We start from the raw sequence: 23,133 nt of genomic DNA on the forward strand, positions 1-23,133 counted from the left end.
GTAGGTCAATAGGTCTCTCTAAATTGCCATTAGAAAGTGTGTGTGTGTGCATCATTGTACTTGATACATTTTAAGGACTATTTTCCTAGCATATTATGAGGACCCACTGCACAAGTGTTGCTTAATCACTGGTCCCACAAGAAGACGTGTTGTTTCTGGGTTAAGTTTGTGTTTGGAAATCATCTTTTAAGTGTACGGGACAGAAATGAATCCTATTTAAGATTATTTATTCATTCTTTTCACATATTTCCATATTTTAGATAGTTGTGGTTTTTCAAAGGAAATGGTCTTCTTTGTTTTCCAAACCTACTGAAACAATTTTTATTTACAAAAATATTTACATTTTCCTTAAACCTGAACTTTAGTGCTGATTAGTTTCTGCCGAACTTAACATCTAACAAACTTAAGAATGGCACAAGTTTCCCACGGCTAAACAACTAGTTTGACCCTTCTAGTTTTAGCTGATATAGTTCTATCTGTTATATATTTCCAAGACCTGGGAAAATGTTATTGTCAGAGTTTAACACTGTTATGGACAAACACAACAATAACCTTTTCTCTTTTCTTGATCTGTCTTGTAAATCTATATTTCCAGGCTGTCGATGTAAAGAAAATAAAATATTCTTTGCAGAAATATATAATGCCCAAGGCAAAAGAAAATGATAAAATAATTGCATATTTAGCACAGCAGTAGAAGTCATAACAAGAAAAGTAAGAAGAAACATCAGCAATGCTTAGTTTCACTTGTAAAAAGACTTTTATTACATTCTTAAATCCACATACAGTATCACCATTGTGCAACAACACTTCACTGTGTTAAAACCTTTTAGGTTTCACAACCAATGACATAAATTATTTCATATTAAAATCTATCTTGATTTAACAACAGTAATAATCTTAAAATAAAGTCAGAAGATTATAAACAGGAGGATCATGACGAATGAGAAACCTTTAGAGAGACATCTTTAAAAACTCTTTAAAAAAAATAGAATTACATCTCTCTGAGAGAAAAAAGGAAACTAACCAATGCAAAAATAACAACAGTACAACAATGGAGGATAAAAATCAAGAAACATAAGATCACAACAAAACCAACATAGAAATCAGAGATTACAATTAATCTGTTATTGTTGTTTTTTGTTTTTTTTAATCTCCTATTTAATCTATGTTTTCAACAAAAAAAAAAAAGTCTTGCAATAGTGATATCAGACACGGGGTAAAATCTTTGATACTTCTGTAATCAAACATTCACAAGAACATGTACTGTACACAGTGATCAAGGTTTAAAGGTCTTTTTTGTTGGTGCAAGGTGTCCAGGCTAGCTCGACTAACTGCAGACGCTGTAGGACAGAGAGCCCAGCTATCTCCCTGAGTGAGTCTAAAGGGACATGAAAGTGCTGATCATAGGTCCCGCCCTCTGGACTGTTTTAATCCTGCAAAATTGATACATACATATAGAATTCTTTATAAACTACACGTTTAACATTCTCAGGCCTGAAACACAAAGCAGTGCACTTTGTTACAATCTGTAAATGCCATGTAACCGGATTGTCTGATCTACAAAGATAGCAGTTAAGTATTTGGTACATTATGCTAGGAATAAGAATATTCGTGGAGCAGTGAGGTTATTATGCTGGAGTGCGAGAGAAAACATTGACTGTAATACACGGCAACTGAGGCCCGACATACTGAGAACAATGGGAAGGACATTATTGCACAATCCCACAATGCCACAATCTTAAGTACCGAAACAAGGGAGACGTCTCCCTTCATGCTGCATGAAATAATAAACGGTCAACAGCACTGTCCCAGCAGTGCTAAGCCAACTCAGCTTAAAGATTAGTCTGAGATAGACAACATCCAACATCTGTCATGTGATTGTCTTAGGACTCCAAATATAGAGATTTAATTTAATTTCTCACGGCCTCTTTGGGCTGCTGGTACACAAGATTTATTGTTTTACAGAAATCTAATACAGCCGTCGACTTCAAATGAAAAGTTTTCATGATGCCTGCAGGCATCTCTAGAGATCTAACTCAAGATAGATCTGTGTATGTCCAAGGCTTCCTGGAACTAAAGGCATACAGTGCTCTGAAGTAAACAGAGCAGCAGTCAAAGAGATGTCTTTAGCACAAAAAGATAAAGAGTTTTATTCAGTTTCTTTCCAGTTTCACCAGCATTATTTTACTACTTTTGAGGCTCTCTTTGAATGCATACTGTACGTATTAACTCAGGGGGGTAGCTGATGGCTCTGTCAACCCTGTGCTTTGCCATCTAGTGTTTGGAGAAGGTGAGGTAGTAAGGGAGCTGGGAGTAAGGAATACAAGTTACAAAATCTCTGATCAAAACATTTAATTGGCCCAAACCCTAAAGCAACGAGGCTGTAGGGAGCTTAAAGGACACTCCTATCCAACATCGCCATCTCAAACTCTTTGTCCCTTCATTTTTTATAGTTTATTATCTTTTCAGCTCGTACATTTCTTCACAGCTTTTGAACATTTTGGTTGAGTCTCAGTTGGAGTTTTAGCCAGTAAAAAAAAACGATATTTGTGAAGAACGGGCTGAGATGTGGCACTTCCAGAAAACTCTCCACAGTGGTCAGGGCTCTGCTCAGCCAAAGTAGGAGAGCGGTTGTAGACTTTCTGTCTGGTTTAATATAGGTTTTACAGCTGGCAGTTACACTACTAGCACGCAAAATCTTGTGCCAGGTTGGTTTATTTGGATCCTAGCAAGAACTTGTAAGTAGTAATTAACCACCTTCTTTTTTCATTTCTGCTACAATCGTACTTCTTTGAGAAACAGCGGACCAGACAACTGGAGCAGAAGAAAATGACTGTCATCTGGTATAAACTCTGCTCTTAATTTACACTTTTTAGATGTTTCTATATATAAATATACTTTATATATAAAAAGGTACATCTGAAAATACTTACACAATACCTCTGTAATTACCTCACTTTCTAAGTGGCATTTGGAAAAGGGGAAAAGGGATTTGGACTGAGGTCATTAATTACATAAAAAAGCAACAACTCACAGTACACTGACAAATCTAAAGTTGTGCTCGTACAAACAACTAATCAGATTTTAGCATAAGTGCTATCTTTTTGTGCTGTAGGTTAAATGTGTTTGTGGGTTTGAAAATGACTTACAATAAAAAAAACCTTCCCGCTTCAGAGTTTGATCATGGTCCCTTTAAGCTTGTTCATGTTACAAAAACAGCAATGTGTGGGTGCTACTAAGTATAAACAAAGAAGCAACAACTGTTTCTGCACTAACCTGAAGCAGGCATCATTACTGCTAATTTCCCAGAGAGGGTGAGGATTTTACTATGGGTTCATACATTCTAGTATATTATGAATGGTTGCAGTAAGTGGGGGGGTACATTCAACAATCACTTTCATGGGCTGTGAAGGTAACAAAGACTACGCCAAAAAGGAATTAAACTCAACAAGCAGTTAAAGGTGTCTTATAGAAAAATATTTTTGTGAAAAAAAACAAAAACAATGTAGGCTACTGCTCAATGGTTTCTTCATTTCTTTACAAAGGAGGTAACGTGCACTGGCGACCCAGCAACTTCTCCCATTTTGTTGAGTTAATAGGTTTGGCCTGCAAGGCGGTGAAAGCTACTCCACAGGGTTTGGACTTCAGAGGTGAGAGGAGTGTGCACTAAAGTGTAACGTGCAGGATTGTCATTGGGCTGGTTGGTTTTGCCGTATGACGGTCACCACATTTTCATCTTCCTCTAAATACACCTCAGTGTCACTAGGTTTAATCACACCATTTAGCTGAGAAGCTAAACTAGCCCTCGGTAGAGTCCGGGAAGGTAATTTCGCTCCCAAAAACTTCCCTGTACAAAGGAGGGAAGGCATATGCCGTCTCAGGGTGAACTAGATGGAAAAACTCCAGCTTATCTATGTGGAGGTTACAAATGGACCTCATCATGGGAAGCTTAGACACCATCTAGGAGAGAAGTACAGGAACGAAATACAAGTTAGATGAAAAAATAATAATAAAAAAATCATGCACATACAAATCTTGAGCAATATAGCAGAACGTTTCTGTACCTTTGCTAGCTTCTCCTCTGATGCACCCTCTTTTTGCAGACAGCGCTGCAGACCCACATAAACCTTCTCCTGCAGTTTATGGATCTTCTGGACATCTGTCAGCCAAGGTCGGTCTGAAAAAGAAGTGCACAGACTTGTTATTGTCTTGTTTGCAAAGACATATATTTTACAAAAACATATATCCAAATAAGCACTGTTGATGAGATAACCAATACTTAGGTAGAACTTAAAACTGTACTATTCTGTGTTTTCTTTTTACAAGGTGATCTGGAATTGAGTGCAGCTGGTGGCATTACACAAACCTCTATTTGACAGGTACAAAATGGCATAAGTTGACATTTTTTGGAGGGCCAAAGATTGGCTACTTTGTACAGGAAAGAGGTGCAACATTTACACTCAAAGATAAGAGTTTGGTGGCTCCTCACTGTGTTTAAATGTGTGAATGCTTGAAGTTTCAGTCGGTATGGACACATAGGGCTGCCAGTCTTTATGGGAAGAAATTGATAATGTATTTCTCTCATTAAACATAACAATATAAACTGTAGGTTCTTACCCTACCAGTCAAAACAACTGGATTAGGCCAAACTGTTTCTGCACCGGGTTCTGTTGTTACTTTACTAAGCCTGATTTAGTGCAGTATGGGTTAGCATTTACAACAAAGACAGGCAGAGAAATGAAGCTGCATCTACTTGCCTTTTGACTATGTCAGCATTATCAGACAGTTGTAATTATTTCAGTGACAATTTTGACAGCTGAGAAAAAAACAGAATCAGCATATGCTGGTCAGAATTTAAAACGTAACCTTAAAGGGCCAGTGTTCAGAGACAAATTTCAGAGTCAGTTATTTTATGACAAATAAACAAGGAAGCTGCGTAAATAAGAACAGCTTTACTGGAAACTTTCCCATATTTAAATATGGTTTATATGAGCAAAGATAACAAGACGCAATTACACTGATGTAAATAAGCTGGCAAAGGGCAAGTTACAAATGCAACACAGTGATATAACAGGTTCATTGGAACATGACGTTGTGACCTATATTTTTTTATGAATGTTATTTTATAAACTAATAAAGTAATGAATGGCAACTAGTTCCTAATGGGACTGAGAAATGAGCTCTAAATACATAGTTGGGAAAATATGAACATGAACCAATTCAGTTTTAAACTTTGTGAACACAGTTTATAATTAGTTGTTAAGAGTGAACAACAGTGTAAGGAACATTAATTTATTTTCTTCTAACTGATATTTAACAACTTTTAAAATGAAAATGTAAAACCGAAACTTGGATAGTGATATCAAACATAAAATGCTATGTTTTCAGACTTATATTTGGTGCTGCAATGATAGTTTTTATGCTTCACTGCAATCATTTTCCTTATTTAGCCAAGCCAATTGGTAAGAGTGGGTGTAAATAAAAACACCTTTGTTGCAACGACATCAACATACTTCCCTATTTAATGAAGTCATTTGAAAGTCTGAGGCTTGATTTACATGATAGCACAGACTAAAGTATGTTATTGTGCACAAAAAGATACATAAAAGCATGTATTGCCTGATAATATGAGTTTAAATATCTTTCTTCTCTATGAAAACTTTCTCGAATTTCACAAGAAAAGCTAAATAGCTAAACAAATGTAACACAGTAAACACACACAAGAAAGTTCTCATGTCAGCTCTAAGAATGCTTGCGTGATAAAGAACTGACACCGTCTACGTCAATCAAACACGGACCTCAGTAAAAAACAACAAGGAATGATGAGTCCAACTGCACCATAATAATCCGGGATTTTGTAGGCCAGTTTATGCATTAGTTGAATCAGTGTATAACAATGCTGGTAAACCTAATGTTGCATAAAACACACTACACACCTACAGCCAGTAAGTCTGACTGCATGAATCAACTAGCCTGTTACTAGTTACACTGGTTTAGCATATACAGGACAGTTGTAAAGTAAGGTGCAGTAATCTAACCTGGAGACAGAAGGACCGCAGCACTGAACAGAGCCATCTCGTCATCTGACATCTGTATACGACTCATAGTTTTTGCTAAGTCAAACACAGCATTCACAAGGTCATCACAGCCTAAAGCGGGAAGAGAAGCAAAACAATGTTTGACTATAATTGTTATGACGATTAAAAAGATAAAAAAATGACCTCAAATCACCTGCCCATCCTTTCATAATGTTTATGTGATAGAAAGACAGGGAAAGAGGAAGAAAGCCATTACGCTGACTCACCAAGAGCTTTAAAAAGCTGAGCACTTGCAAACTTTCCATCAAAAAGCAGTGTATTATTGATGGGGTTGTAGGCTCGGCACATACGGATCAGAAGGACATCCATGCACCCTGTTGAAAGAAAGAAAGAAAAAAAATACACTTATGAGATCTCAAAAAAAAACTTTGACTTTGAAAACATATTGTTTTTAAAACAACATTGATCTTTTGTTTTCTAGGCATGATCATAGAAACTAAAAGCCTTTTAATGATAAGAGCCTGATAAGCATATACGGCAGGTCTAACAGATGATATTGAGCAAAAGCTGGATGAGGAAGTGAGTCCCAGGACATTTCTAGGGCTTAGAAAAAGCTCCCTCAATGCTTGGAGTCAGGTCTTCATGTCTCATTAAAATTCACCGGGGGACTGGTCCTCAAAACATTCAGAGGCTCACCCAACACGTTTTTTTTTTTTTTTTAATCTACAAGGCCACTTGAAGGTTAAGAAATACAGCACAGTTAAAGATAATAAGACAAACAATAATGCAAAAATAACTTTAACAGGATGCAACTGTTTAGTTCAAGACTTTACCAGGCTCTGGATCCTACGCAGAGCTTTCATGTTAGTTTTGTTCTGTGTTTAGTGATAGTAATTAATTATATAACACTATCATTAAAGTAATGGTTTGTAATTTTTAAAGTGAGTTTCTTTTAAAAGGTTTTAAGCAGTTCACTCTCAGTTGACAACTATTGGTTTCCTAATTGACTCTAAATCTAGACTGTTCAAGTCATTAATCTGACCTCCGTGTTCAAACTGAGAGCACCATTATGCAATCTGCACTCTAAATCTAATACTAAAATATTGGCAACTGAACTTTACCATTTAGCCAAACCAATCACACCAAAGTGTGCCTTTTGTTTACTGTTCTGAGGATACTGTGCTCTTCTTAATTTCATTTTGATTTAAACTTACATACTTATATGACTAAGTAATTCTCAATGTTTTCTGGGAGTGCCATTTTGTAGTAGTACAAGTTTCTATTTGTTTACTCACACCTTAATTTCCTTTTTTCAATTATAAAAACATTTCCTGTTGCTTTGGGCAAGTTTTACGGTAACATCCAATTGTGAAATGCGCTTAAAGTGAAACGTAAACTGGTTTTTGGGTCTGAGTTTCAAAGCAAAGCTGGCTTAAAGACAAGTTCGTAGGTGGCAGACACTAAAATACAACTTATTTAAAAACCTCTCGTCAGTCCACATTCCAGTTTCTTCTTGAGGCGTGACACTCTTAATTGATGTTTAACAATAGATTTGAATATAAAGCAATGAAGGAAGGTGTCAAAGTATACAATAAAGTAAATCTTATGCTTCAAAGAGTAAAGTTCAAAACATAAAGACAGACTACACTGTGTGATTTATGTGCTCAAATTGTTGACAGTGTAATTAAGTGTGGGTAGGTTACTGAAATCCAAGTATAAAACTTACAGATTTAAAATCGCTAAAATATTTTCCTGTATTGTTTTTCTGGCTTCTAGTGCTTTTAAAGAAATATTACCGTAAGTGCTGGTGTGACCTACTTTTTCTTTGGCTGTAAGGACCGTAAAGTAATGAAGTGCTGCAACTTCCTTATTTATTGCTGCTTCCTGCCAGTAAGCTGGTTGAAATACAACTATGCTACTTTCCTCATGGAAAAAGAAAGACAAATTCAGTTTGGTCACAACAAACAAGCTATTATGGTGTGAAAGTTAAAGGATCTCTCCTAAGGCACATTTCCATTATGAAACCTGAAACATTTTTTTCCTGGAACTCTTATTTATCCTGACTGTATTTTAGTGACTGTTTCCACTGTGAAGGCCAAACAGGGCCAGACACTGAGTGGTTAATGACTCCCACTGCAGCAGCGTTGTTCGAGGACTTGATCAGTAAAATGAAAATAGTTTAAATTTCTAACAATAAAACTAGAACCAATGAATTTGTCACAGCAACTAGATAATATAAATTATGTATGTATAGTCTGCTAATGTATTTGGTGTAAATGTAAGAAGCTTCTGTGTTGTATCACTTTAAGGAAGAGGTGAAGGGAGACAACTCTGAAACACAGCTTTCAAGGAAGAAACTTATGAACTTGTTGTATAATTAATATTTTGAAACTAGCATTACTGGAAAGTCACAGGAACTTTGTAACATCACCATCAGTAAAAAAATAGCCCAAGTCATGTGTCACAAAGGAACACAATCCATAATTATAAGCAGCAGTGCATCCAAAATAGTTTTAGTGGTTATTTTTATTTGTGCCCAATAACATAAATAGTATTAAAATATCTATATGAATTGAAGGATTTACCCACTCTTTTTCTACTGGCAACTGTAACCATACTTTAGTGATTTAAAACACATTACCTTTAAAGTTGCAAAGCATTTTAAAGTGACATAATTTAAAAATCATTTTGCTTCCAGCTACCAAACTCCATCCAACAAGGTGGATAAATGAAAATGTACTACCTACAAAAGTTTCCCATGGACAATGTTACTTTCAGAAGCATTCTTTTAAAAAGGTGGTGCTATTTATAACTGCAACCAGTGTACTAAGAGAGGCATGCAGAGAGAGCAGCCAAATGGCCCAACAACTTATCTTTTACTTCAGCTTGATATTCCTGTGTTATTTTATGTCAAACCAAAATCTGAAATACGCTACCACATATTGCAGTTTATGTATTATATTCAAAATAACAATAAATAAATAAACATTAAAAATGAAATAATTATAGAATAATAATAAACATGATTATTTTAGGAAGCAGTAGGACAAAAATCTTAGTCATTTTTCAATAAAAGAAGTTTGATCATATTACAGCTGGATAATATGGCTGAAAAACTTATCACAATATGAGCGTTTCATATCAGTCATGAATTGAATAAAGATCTAATTTTTTCTCCAGTTATGAGACACAGTGGCAAAATCTGAAACTGCAGCTGTTACTCAACAAGTTGTTGCTAGGTAACCAAAGAGTGAGTGAGTTAGTTGGTGCCACCCGCTTTGCTTACGTCACCATGAGAAGTTGAGGAACTAAAACCTTTCCTCTTCTTACATCTCCCAGAATGTGAGAGTGAATATTCTATAGAGTCAATATTGAATATTCTATCACATGTATATTCAAAGCCTGGGAATCTCACTACCAGCCCATGCCTAGTTACGCATAATTACTGAAGAAATTGTGATGAAAACAAAGCTGGATGTTCTTTGGAGAATTAGAAACTATGCAGCTTCTTAAGCATGTGCAGCTGTTAATCTGTGTAGAGGTCCATCTCTCTTAGACTAGAGTGTCAACAACTATTGTTGTCGCAACTAAAAGACAGTGTGTGATTTTAGCCTGGAGGGATGTTAACTCGCATCATGCACTGACCTGCTTTAAGTAGAATAATCTGATCATTTTGACAGAGGTCCATGAAGCCAGAGATGCGTTTGGCAAACTCCACCACATACTGAATTGCGTTGGTGATGTGAACCGTGCACTGCTGCCACATCACTTCAGCTGACTGAAAGAGGGGAAAAAAGAGGCATGCAGAGAGTTTCTTTGAGAACAGCAGCTCTTGAAGAACAGGTTGTGTTTCATTGTTTCCTTTTGAATCTAGCTTATATTCAATTAACTAGCCTGTACAAAAGCATAACTAATTCAAAGCAACTAAGTGACACACGGTATGTCACCGTGACACACGGTATGTCACCGTGTGTCACTTACAAAACTAGAATGTTTTCAAGAGACGTGATATAATGTGAATTATAATTGTTACTGAGTCAGTGAGCACTTGATTTATGTCTATTGTTAAAAACAAAAAGAACCTGAAGTTAAGGACAACCAATGACTTAGGTCTGACAATCATATCTTCCCAAACGCAGACATCTATTTATTTTATGTTTCGGTTCTCCAAACTTCAGTCTTTTATTCAATGCAGTGCAATACGAGTACCATTTTAATCTATTCGTAGACAATGATCAACAATAGTGAGTCTCACACTTACTTTGGTCTGGTATGAACGAGTCTCTTCTGGATTATAGATGTTCCATGCCATCCTCTTCAGCTCCTCTGTGTTGTACTGGCTTGTCTCAACATGGGACTTCACTACACTCTGGATTATATGCTCTGAATGGAAGAAAATAGCATTTATTTATTCATCCGCACACATTTCTTTAAGATTCATAACCTTTTCAATACAAAACAGTTGCTCTGTTATTGTTTAAGAGTTGATATACTGTAGTTAGGAAAGAAGAAATATTGATATATTTATATAATATATAATATTTATATAATATAAAATAGCAATATTTACTAATATTATCGCCACTGCAAGATTTTCTAATATACAGTCTTACTTTTAAGGATATATTCACAGTTAAGCAGCACAAATGGGGTTACAACTGACCTATTTCCAAAAGGGAGCAGCCCTCTGGCAGAGGGTTGAGGATGGCATGAGAGAAGAGTCCAGAATCATGCAACAGCTGGTACTCGTGTTTGATGCTGTGGTTGCTGTCAATAAAGTCCAAGCTGGTCTGCTCTGGAGAGCTCTGAGAGGACGAGCTGCTCCCTGCACTTCCTCCCAGCATTTCCAGGCTGCAGTAATCTCCACCTGCATCCTCTGGGGTGAGGGGTAGGTCAAAAAGCAGGCCCTCCGGCAAGGTTGTGATGTCGTCCAGGTCGCTGAGCGTGGCGCTGGAGCCTCTCCTGTAGGTGCGGCCGTGCTCTGCTAGGTCTCCATTGTCCTCGCGGGAGCCGACTCCAGCGCACTCCTGTGACTGCTGGTGCTTCTGGACCTCTGCGTACAGGCTGTCACGCTGCTTTTTGGACATGCGACCAAATTTCACTGCTGCAGCCGAAAAGCACAGAGATAAAACTTCTTAACTCAAACAGTAGTCCATAAAAGGACAGCATGCAGTCACAGTGATTTAAAAAACAAAAAAACCCCAAAGTGGGGCCAGTGGAAACTTTTGAGTTAATTAAATATGAATTGAGGGAGTGAACTCACCGTCACGGCTCATGCCAAGAGCGAGACACTTCTGCAGCCTGCAGTGTTGACAACGGTTTCGGTTGGTCCGGTCAATCAGGCAGTTCCTTTGTCTTGAGCAGGAGTACATAGCATTGTTTTGCTGGCTGCGTCGAAAGAAACCCTGCAAAATAACAATGGCAAAAACAAAATAAGGTACCAAATAAATGTTGCAATGACTAAGTAGAGGTTGTTTTTTTTTTCGTCTTTTCTTTACAGAAATATTCCTAACGAAATTTATTATAAACTCACCTTGCAGCCTTCACAGGTGATAACACCATAGTGGATTCCTGATGATTTATCCCCACAGATTTTACAGGGAATGACTTCTATTTGAGCTGAAGAGAAACAATAAAAATACAGGTTATTGTGTAATAAACTGAGATTTTACTAAGAAAACTTTCCATGTTTCTTGGACTTGTTCTACTTTTTAAAATTCCTGAACATTTTGAACACAAATACTTACATTCATAAAAAAAAGTTAAATATTAAATCTATTTAAAAATCAAATGAATAATTATTTGTTTTCATGCTCCAACTAAAGTAACTTGAAAGTGTTTGAAGCACAGATAAAAATCAACATATTTTGCAAAACATGTCAGTAAATAAATAGACAAGGTTTACACTGAAACACTGAGTTGTAGATGAATATGACATTTTCTATTAAGGGCTGCCTTCAGCATTTGTCAATAGGTCCATTCAGCCATATCAAATGAAGTTGGCAGATTATACCGAATCAATATTTGTTTTGGACAGCCATGTTGGTTTTTAATTCAAACAAGTTCTCCACCACCTTGCATTAGCTGCACTTGGAACAACATGAATCTTCCCAGAAACAAAAATATGATCCATTTGAGGTCAAATGTTATCTATCATTTGCAATAGTGTTTGACATGTACCTCCTAATAATGAGACAGAACTGACACTGTGCTGAAGGATCATAAAGAAACCAGAGGAGTGTTATGAACACACATGACAAATAAGTATACATTATACATGTTGTGTTCATTATGGGAGCCTGATCCTTCTTACTCAAGAACAGCTTGTTCTTTTCATTATGTTGTTTATCTCAGTAGCTGGGCCTCCTCAACCCCAGAATAGCAGGTCAATTGCATTAGCTGAAGCCTGGGGTTATAAAGTTTCACATCGCGCGAGCTCTCTCCCTCCTTTGCACGCTGTCTCTCCTCCTTCAGGATGAGCTAACATGTTCACAGGTTAACAAAGAGTGATGCCAAGTGGAGTCGTTTTGAGTCTATGATGCTAAAATGAGTTGCTGTCAGGATCTTGAAATCTTAAGAAATACAAAGGTTGCACCAATTTTAGGCTAGGCTATATATAGGGAAATTATAAATACTTTAAAGTTTAGTTTATTAAATGAAATAAAGATAGACAACTAATTAGTGGTTTTCATTTCACAGTCTATCTTCTCTGCTCTTCCTGTTATCTTCTCCTTGGAGACATGGCCACACAACAAAAACATTTTCACATCTTAACAAAATTTAATTAGATTTCTTAGTCTTTTAATTGGACAACTTGGTCAAGTCCCTAATTTTTTTTTCTTAAAGCCTTAATTTTATTTTGCCGTGAACATTAGTTTCACATAAAGCTACCCACCGAGAATGAGATGCAGTTTTAGTGGCAATTTCAGTCATAAACCTAGTTTAGCTCTGAATGTAATTGTCCAAAAACAAAGCCCCCATTTAGCCCTTCATTTATGTAACCTGGAAATTACTGACAACATGCGGGACACAAAACTCCAAACTATTTATAGCGCCGCTCCAATAAAATCTCCAATGGTTTCAAAATCCCACACAGAGCAATTATGGTGTTATTGTTATGTTTGTAACTGTACCTTTTAGATGTATACAAACTTTTATTTATACACACACACGCCCACACCCACACACACGTTAGCTGAATCAAATACAAAGAAGCAAAAGATAGTGTCATTTCCTAGTTATGTGAACTGGTTTTTCATTGGTTATGATTTTTATTGATAGTTTTGTGGGGCTGTTTTTTTAAAATTTTATCTCAAAAAGCAGTTGGCTGCAGGGTGGATGCCTGGACCTTTGATTGCTACCATGTTTTGCAAGATCTCATACATCCAGAAGTGCAGTGTGTGCCAAACCAACACTAAAACCCTTTGCTGGGTCACACAGCGTATTAGGTAACCCGCTAAATCACAAAATAGGATTTAACTGGTCTTCACAGCTCTTCAGAAAATTGCTTTTTCTATGAATGCCCTTTTATAAAATAAAACTACCCAATCACATGAGTCACTCTGTGTGGGGAAAGATGTGCGTCATGGACAGAGGGAGAGCAGAAGATGTCAGCGACTGACAATTGTGCTGAAAACTCTGACTTAAGGGACTTAGATTTGCTCACATTTCATTTCTAACATAACTGTCTTTCTTTTGAAGAGCCGGTTCCAGCTTGAAGAATCTTCATTTGTTAGAAGTCCTTGCAAATGAAATGCAACTGAGCGATATAAATAAATAAAGGCCCACGGAAAAAAAATCCCTTTCTCCATTGCTCCCTTTTGTCCCTCCTCCTCCCTCAGAGGCTCTCCCCCACCCACCCTCTTCAGTCTGTTATATAACTCCCATCTGGTGCATTCCGTGAACACACTCATTCAAAGGTGGTTGTCCAGGCAACAGTGCCACAACCCTCCCTCCCTCATGCCATCCTCCAATTGGCTGGCGAGCGAGAGCTTTGTTCCTGAGACTCGCAGCCTCACCTGCCAGTCAGCTGAGTGGCATAGTCAGGACCAGAGAGCAGGAATTGCTCCACTGACACACTTTCCACTGAGCAAAGAAGGGGGCGGGCTTGTGAGAAGAAACACAATCTGGCTTCTTGCAGCTTTTAAGGTGGAACTAAATCTGACTCACCCTTTAAAGAAGGAGAAAATAGATGCTCTTATTGTTTGCAAAAAGAGCAGTGCAATATTTACTCAAAGAAATTGAGCAGACCAGTAGTGAGGAGGAGGAGATTTTTTACAAGCGCAGCAACATCTGGAGATAGTTGCATGGCCATTACTACAGTAAGCTACTGACAGGAGGACGGATATAGCTCATAGCTGTTCATCTTGTTGCAGCACGTCCAGTATTTGTGTGAAACCTCAGCTGTGTTTGAGCTCTACCATCAATCTATTTCTACTCCACTGAAACATGAGCCCAGAAATTTCTTTAGCAGTTCTGCTCTACTGACTAATAAATGTTGCACACTATAGCTACGCCCTTAATTACTCACTGTTTGGTGTAAATACAGTAGGTTTGCAAAGCATTTGTTGCATTTACTGACATCTACACCAGTGGTGTGTGTGACATTTAATGTGATATGGGTGTTGCAATTCAGCTTGGACCTGAACAAGAGCTCCTTTATCCATGGAAAAGCTTATCTGGAAAGCCTTGTTAATCTTTTGTTACAAGAAAAAAAAAAGGAAAAACAATTTATTTTTGTTTGCTCCTTTAAAGCCTGACACAAGAAATAACAGAAATGGGGAACTTTTAAAAGCATTTGATGGACCTTTTAAATGGAACAAACAACTAAAACGTTAATATATATAATGAATGTCTTCCTTTTTTGTATCACAATTGATACTTAAGGTGTTTTTGGTAATATGTAAAAAGAAGGAGGAAAACATACCACAAAGGAATCAAATCCCTACGGATGCGTAGGGGGAACTCATAACCTCCATAATATGGGGCATCTGCTATAAAAAAACGTAATACAAATACAAATAATTTTTTCTTGTAGACGACTTGTTGAAAAACTCATGTTTTCAAAAGTATATGCCATTTCTTTTCACTATATCAGAAGAAAAACTCAATGCATTTTTCACTATAATCTGTCCTTCTTAGAAGGCATGTGACGCCAACTTGGATGTACATCTTCCACCAGGTTTTAAAGGACAACCACAAGGTTTTTGATTGAGGGGGTTTTCAGAAAACCGCCTCCAACAGAGTTAAAGAAATTGAGGACTCTGAGACATCAATAAACATGCATTTTGCAACACAACTGTTGTATGAATTAAGCGAAAAGCTGTAGGCCATATACAGTACAACATAATAGGGGAAATCGCTGAAGGCCATGTTTCTGCCAGTAAATCATTCAGTGTGTCAGCATTTATCATACTCTGTGCTGTGAAACCTCAGCTTGTGAGACTTTGTCCTTTCATTCCAGGTAATCAAACTGGGTTCAATGTCCTATTTACCTAGCATTTTACAGCTACCTGAGATAATCTGTATTTAACGTAAGTTTGTGACAACTTTTGGAACCTTTATGGAAGTACTGTTATATATGAAATACTAACACTGAAACCGTTAGCACAGCAGGATTTTGAAAAAAAAAAAAGTTATTCACACCTGAGATATGAGTGTGTCCACACTTCTTTTTTTCTGCAAGCACAGGTTCTTATTTGTGACTAGTGCTCAGTGAGTTTTCTCTTGTTCTCCTACCCAGAGAGAACAGGTAGCACAATATGTCCTCATACTAACCGCAGGGCCTTTAAAAATGTACAACAGGTGTAGCAGTTTCATTGGCAGACACAACACAAGTGGAACGAAAGGCTTTCGAGTGGACTCCTGCACGATTCTGCTTACATGCATAATTTGAATATTTTTGTGTGGAATGCTTCATTTTGCAGGAAATGTGGTTGTAGTTAAAAAACATCAATAGCTTTGCATTATGTGCATCAAACACAACAAAAACGAGCTGAAAGGACATTTTTATTCATCTTTTATGTATCTTCTCACTTGCTGATTTCAATGATCGGACCCGACTTAGGAGGAAAGGAGATCGGGCTTTTTCTGTTGTTGGTCCTACTCTATGGAACAATCTTCCTTTCCAAATTAGATCTGCCCACAGCTTGGATCATTTTAAATCGCTTCTCAAAACCCATTTTTATTCTTTGGCATTTATTTGAAGTAGTGTTTTGATACTCTGTTTTATTAATTTGTGTTATTGTTGTTCTTGTACAGCACTTTGGTGCAGTTTTATACCTGTTTTTAAAGTGCTATATAAATAAATTTGACATTGATATTGACATTGACAATGAATTTTTCTCACACACAATAAAACCCTACTTAGCATTATACTGTACATGCTGGATGATATAGCTACCCCTGCCAAGAACTCAAGCCACACACACTCTTATCCTGCACCACTGCCAACAGAAAATAGAGCACTTTCTATCTTTTGGTTTGTGCATCGTTCAAACCAAATGAGCTTCTGCAACACCAAAACAAAACCATACTGGGGAATCCAGTTCACAGCATGTATTTTTGCATTCTGCAATAAACCACAGAAACACATACAAGTGTGTACAACTGCACCAATCACTGTCACCTTGAATTAAAATCTCTGTGTCTGTTTGGGTATCATTGTCTTTATGCATACTTTGAGAAAAAGATACATAATATCAGATATGACACCACAATAAGACATGAAGAGCCCAAGCAAATACCAGATAATGCACTGATACCTCGTAAGATTTCCCCTCATTCTTGCGTGAAGAGTCTAAGCTTCACATAGCTGTAGCAGAATCTAAGCATGCAGTTGTCAGAGAGAAAGGGCACCTTGACATATGCTGTAACTTGCTGTGATCTTCCCCAAGGCTGTTTTCTCAACAGATAGTGGCCGTGAGGCTCAGTTCAGCACAGTGACGTCCTTGGAGAGCAGAGAGAAAACTCTCTTCTTGAAACCTAACACACTAACTGTGGCTTACTGTGCTTCTTTAAGGATGAACTGTTGTTTGGCTTAGTCTATTTGACTCTACTGGCCCACACTTACTTAACCTCTTTATGCAAGAGTTTACATAAATAATTCCTTAATAAGCTAGTATCCTTTCCACTTACTTTAGGTAACTATTTTTCCCAAACAATATTTTGGGTTTTTTTTCTTTTGAAAAGAAATGTGATATTTTATTTTACAAAATCCAATTGAAAAGCAGTTCTATGGTTGTAACCTTAGCTGGCAGAGGAAGCTCAACTGAGTCCTGCTGTGCTTCATATGTGGGCTTGCTGTGCCCATATCCTGCTTGTCCCAGCGGTGCATGATGGTCTATAACATCACGGCAAAACTAAACTACTGTAACTTGTAGAATTTGAGCAAAACAAAAATTCTATTTATCTAAACATGTACTGATCAGGCTTTTATGGGATAGTACTGGCCTTCTTTTTTCTAAGAACTAAACCGCAAAAAGGCAAACTGTGAAGCAGATTATTTGAGAGAGGTAGTAGTTTTTAATTTACAGAATGAGAAGGAATTAAAAGATTATTATTATTCATGTCATAAAGCATATGTTAATTAAACTCGGTTTTTAATATTCTACTTCATCATATTTCAGTATGAGTCCTTAATTTTAATGCATTTAATGAATCCATCTCTAGTTTAATTGACATTTCTGTGTTCACTATAAATATCCCTTATCTTGCATAAAGGATTTTGTGAATTAAAATATTAGAAAAATTTGTATTAGTTCTTTGGCACATGCTTGTAAGATTAAAATTTATGCTTTTATATATACTTTTACCTATTGGTGGCAAACACTCACAAACACACCCCAACACACGCGCACACACAAACACAAAGACTTGCTGTAATCTTCAATGACAGAACTAGGTCAATGGAGAACCTCCTCTCCCTCTCCAGTGAAACTGCTGATTCTGACAACAAAAACACTCTGTCTGATGAGCAAATTATTTTAGTTACACCCTATAAATAAAACCAGCATCTATGAACTTTTATGGACATTGAACAAAATTTGCAGTAAACGAACCAAAGTAAACTTGCTGAACAAACTGAAAAAAACTCATGTCTGAACCACAAATAACTAATCTGGCTTCGAAAACTCTTAATTTAAAGTTAAAATTAGGCATACAAAAACGTCTCTGGAAACGGACTCCTTAGCCTGTTTAACTTGAACAATCCCTGCCAGCAGATATTAATGTGCCTTGACAGCCCATGAATCACTCTGCTCACCGCCTCCCTTTCCTCAGTCTTACATAACTGGAGTCAATGGCTTACTTGTAGAAAAAAAAGTAGCAGGACCAACGCTGTAATATATATATATATTTTTTTTATTGCCACCAACTCAAATTAAACATTATGGAGCACAACAATTTGTGACAGAATAACTACCAACATGGTAAAACTATAATTTATAAATAGTCGATCCACGCATAAAACACTGTGTACTTTTGAGAATTTATATTTCTCAAAGAGGAGAGGTTGTTTAGCAAACTCTGTAAAATGAAAGTGATAATTTACTATAGGTTGTTAATTTCTGCTTGATCTCACAGCAAGCTCGCGGTCCACGCACTTCGGGCTCAAAAGTAGCGCCTTCACCGCACAGCTGAAAAGTTGCTTTGTAAACAAACCTGGCGTGGCAGGTTTTCTGCCTAAACTGAAGCGAATGCACAGCAAAAATGTCACCCACTCACCTCTCATTTCTTCGGTGGAGTTTAATCAACTCTCCAGGGCATGTAACTCCAAGTGGAAAAAAATCAAGAAAGCACAGAGAGCGACGGGCATTTATTCACGTCAAGCAGGATAAGCTGAAAACTGCCAAAATACCAAATCCTTTTTTTTTTTTTTTTTTTTTTTTTACCCTCTCTTAACTCACTCTGGCCTTATTAGCGTATAAATCAACGATGCCTGTTTGTTATATGCTACTTTCCCCTTGCAGCTGCGATAAAACTAGATGTGTTAAACGAGCGGTGGCGGCTCTTCTTCTTCCAGCTCTCTCCTGCTCTGCTGCTCGCACTAACCCAGTTTCAAGCGCGTGGACTACACATGATCCTCATCCCGCGGTACGCCCGCCTCGTGCCCCGTGAGTTGACGCGCGCGCCACCCCCCCCCCCATCGCCTTCCCTATGTGCTTTAAGAAAGCTCTCGCGTGCGTGGGAAAGTGTGGCAGTGTGTCAGTTCGGAGAGACAGACACCCAGCGTGGGAATTTAACTGCAATAATAAGCGCCTATTTGTTTCCGGGTGGATCGTTTACATGTTGCACACAGCGAGGTTTTAATACTCTGTTACTTAATACAAATAACTTCTCCATGGCGGCCTCCATGGGTGTTGCGTACGTTGACAGAGACAAAAAAAAAAGTCAGCTATTTGTTTTTATTTCAATTACTTTTTTATTTTTTTGACTGTGTGTGTTCTGAGACAATTATTTACCTAGAATTTTAATTAATGCACATAATTTAAACAATGTAGCGTAGAAAAACGGTCATGGACATGAGGAAGGGGAAAATTTATTTTTACTTTACTTCATTTTTTTGAGCTCTTTGCAGACCAACTATGTTCAGTCCCCACTTAATTCAGTTCAGTTTAATGAAATTAAAATTCAATCAAAAATATTTTATTGATCTCAAAGAGAAATTATATAATTCAGCTAAACTTAGACTTTATCTACAATGTAAATAAAGTCAGTTAATTTATTAGTTATTTTAAATTCAGATTAGTTTTACTCAACACTACCTCAAATGTAGTTCAATTCAGTACTTAAAAGGAGAGCAACACAAGAGCCATCCACAAATATAATATACTGAAAATATATTATATATTATATTATATATGAAAATATATAGTAAAAACTACCTAAATATCTTTAAAAATATTTAAATCCATTTACAGATCCAATATTCTTTTTTTTAAAGTTAATTCCAATCTATAATTAAACACAGTAGAGTCAAATTAAAATTTAATCAGCCCTACAGTTTCACTTTAAAGCAATGCAATTCTGGTTAATAAAACTCTGAGCAAATCAAAAAGGTCAGATTCCACAAAGCAGTCATTTTAAAGGCCACTTGCTGAGATGAAAACGTTTCCTACATAAACACATCAGCAGACTGTGGTAAATGTTCACTTTGATTATATCCTCATCCCAGACATTCACAGTGCTGCAGGTGAGTTTAAAGTGGAAAAACTCCCATTTTAGTAGCAAGAAACTCTCCAACAGCCATTTTAAACCAGCTAAATGTTTGTTGCATAAAATGCAATGAACTTAATTTTACCATGGTTAATGAATAACTTAAATAAACATAAAGGTTAAATGAGGATTCAAACTGTGTCCTCAGGTTTCCTTTCACTTGTAGCAAGGTTGAAAGAAGATGTAATTATTTCACAGGATTACCAAGCTAATTTTAGCAGATAAATTGATTTAGGGGTTCATTTACAGTTATATTTATGCTTGCTATACCCTAATATATTGAAACCAGATCCAGAATCAGTTTTAAAAGAATGAAAGCAGTATAATTGCATGTGTTCACAGCTTATCTAGCCTTCAATTTCAAGTACAGCTCAAAAGGTATGCTGTGATTCCACTCACTCCCTTTGATGTGTGGGTGTGTTGACATGCATGAAAGACAATAGTGGAACCCTGCTGGGATAGAGCCGCCTTTCGAAAGCAAAGCCTATCGATAAGAGTTTTGATGAAAATAATTGATTTGCAAGCGTGGGCAAGCTGATAAGTGTATCATGTAACTTGGGCACAGTTATGAAATGGGGAGAGAGATTATGGTAAGTAGGTTAGTGGAGCAACACAGAGCTTCACACCCCTCCCTCTCTTGTATTTTTCTTTCGGCATGCGTAGTTTCTCCTCAGGTCTTTTTCCACTGTTGCCAGTGTTGTGTCCTCATGAATACCAGTTAATTCAGTGTTTTTGGCATCTTTTATGCGCGCTTTATGCTTAAACTGGCATATATTGTTTTGGACCGCTTTAATGTTGGTATGCATGTATGAGCTTTTTTCTGTAATTTTCAATAAGCTCAGCTTCTCCTACTTGCACAGTTCCTCAAAACAATAAAATAAAAATAAAAAAAATCATAAAACACAAAGATTAAGAGTGAAGATTTAATATATTTGGTTTTCTTAAAGTAAAATATATATAATATCAGTAAACTGAGATGTGATTTCCTGCTGCTGCATGTAAACTTCCTCTTCCTCATATTTAGATGCTCACTCAAACCTAGTTGTTTTCCTTCTGCTGAATCTCTGTGGTTATATTATGTCTGGCAGTGCATCCCCACTGTCACCGCAAAGTGGCCGCACATCCATCCGGTGTTTGTCTGCAGCGTCACTGACCTCCTGACCCTCGATCTTATGTAACCATGGCAATGCCCAAATTAGAACATGGCGCATGGAAAGAAGCGGGTGCTTAGAACCTCACATTGAGGCATGTAACTCTGAACCAGCTTTCCAGATTAAGACAGATGACCGCGCGCGTGGGGGTGAGCGTGAGCGTGTGTGTGTGTGTGTGTGTTTATGTGTGTGTTCTAAGCTTACATGAAATTAAAAAAACACAAACATCTTTCTTACTAAAACATTGGGTTTTGGTCATGAGATTCTCACACTGATATGATTTCTGCACCTTCAGAATTTGGCCTATGAATGCAATAACAACTTTGTAGCCCGTACTGGCCCCTTCCCTGTAGAGCATAGAGCTGAGCACACTGAGAGGATTATTTTAGGATCCAGGCTCTGCTTTGATAATCCTCTCCTCTCTCCTCTCCCTCATCCTGCTAAACCTGCTCCCTTCTCCTCTTTCAAATGCCCTCTAATCTCTCTCACTTGGACTCTGTGTGGCTGTAATCTGTTTTGTACCCATCTTTTACCTGATGAACAAAGTTTAAATCAATAGATCAGTGAGGGTACCTCTATGATTTCCTCCTTTTATAAGTGATTTTAATCTTTAAAGTTGCCAGAACAAGGTGATGGAAGATTCTGCTCGCTACTGATTGGGGGCTTGAAGGCCAATAGTGCTAAGAACGTCAAACCATGAATGATAAATTAATAAATACCAAAGCGTCTCTGGAAGCAAAAGTATGTAGTTTGGACTTTTTTTAACGCAAAAAAGATTAAGATTAGAAAGACGAAAAAATATGGCCATGAGCAGAAGTAAATCAAGACATTCATTAGGAGGCAATAATGTGTAAGAGATTAGCTGTTGACGCCTGAGTGATAAAGGACTACAAGTGCAGAATAAAATATCTCAAGTTCCTTCTGAGAAATGTCTTAAATTTGTTTTCTTTGTAAACATTTGGCAGTCCTGTACATTATTGTCACCTGCAAAACTGGAGTGTAACACAGTATACTGAGAGTCCATAGTTGTAATACCACTGAACCAGTTATATTATAGGCATGTGCAAGACACCAGTATGACATCGAGATTATTATTAAAAAAACTGCAATAAACTACACTAAATGCAAAGTTCTTTCTGCATTCTTGTGCATTTCTTTCTATGAATTGTAAACTATATAAAAATACAGCTTGATATCAATTTTAAAAACTGGAAATTTAAAACCATCCATAAAGAATATTTAAGAAAGTATTCATATATGTCTTTCTAGAAATACTTAATTAACATACTTTTAAAGATTTAGTATAATTTTCAAATTACATTTACTGTTTTACACCAAATTATAGAGTAAAATGTTAATATAACATTGATATATTGACTCATTATGGACAAATAAGTGCTATCTCAATAGTAAATCAAAACTGAACTTAAAAGAGGTTTATTTGAGTGTTTCATTTGATGTTTTGCTTTTTAATTTCTCTTATTTGTTTTAGGAAACAAACATGCACAACCAAGAGTAGCCGTTCTTGTCCTGCATGTCTAAAATGACCTCACCGCAAAACACCTGAAGTAGGCGACTTACTTCCTCAGCTTATCAGGAAGATCTGCAGAAGTTTACGTTATTTATTTTAGTTTTTACATCACAGTATTTTTCTGACAATTAATTATGGATATTTTTTGCTTCTTTTCCTTATTTATGGAAAATCACTTGCCTAATAACAACAAATCACT

General features: G+C 36.9%; 1 protein-coding gene across 1 annotated transcript; it reads right to left on the minus strand.

The window, feature by feature from the left end:
• Positions 1 to 734: 734 nt before the first annotated feature.
• rorca (RAR-related orphan receptor C a) lies at positions 735 to 19,161 on the minus strand. Its single transcript, XM_028028017.1, has 10 exons — positions 18,762 to 19,161; positions 11,572 to 11,657; positions 11,302 to 11,443; positions 10,702 to 11,142; positions 10,300 to 10,421; positions 9,684 to 9,816; positions 6,305 to 6,412; positions 6,039 to 6,149; positions 4,065 to 4,177; positions 735 to 3,960 (listed from the first exon to the last, which is right to left on the minus strand). The coding sequence occupies exons 1-10, from the start codon at positions 18,766 to 18,768 to the stop codon at positions 3,799 to 3,801; spliced, it is 1,425 nt and encodes a 474-aa protein (XP_027883818.1). The 5' UTR covers positions 18,769 to 19,161; the 3' UTR covers positions 735 to 3,798.
• Between the last annotated feature and the right edge of the window lie 3,972 nt (positions 19,162 to 23,133).

Source organism: Xiphophorus couchianus, chromosome 9 (genome assembly GCF_001444195.1).
Source record: "Xiphophorus couchianus chromosome 9, X_couchianus-1.0, whole genome shotgun sequence".
NCBI classification, from domain to species: Eukaryota; Metazoa; Chordata; class Actinopteri; order Cyprinodontiformes; family Poeciliidae; genus Xiphophorus; species Xiphophorus couchianus.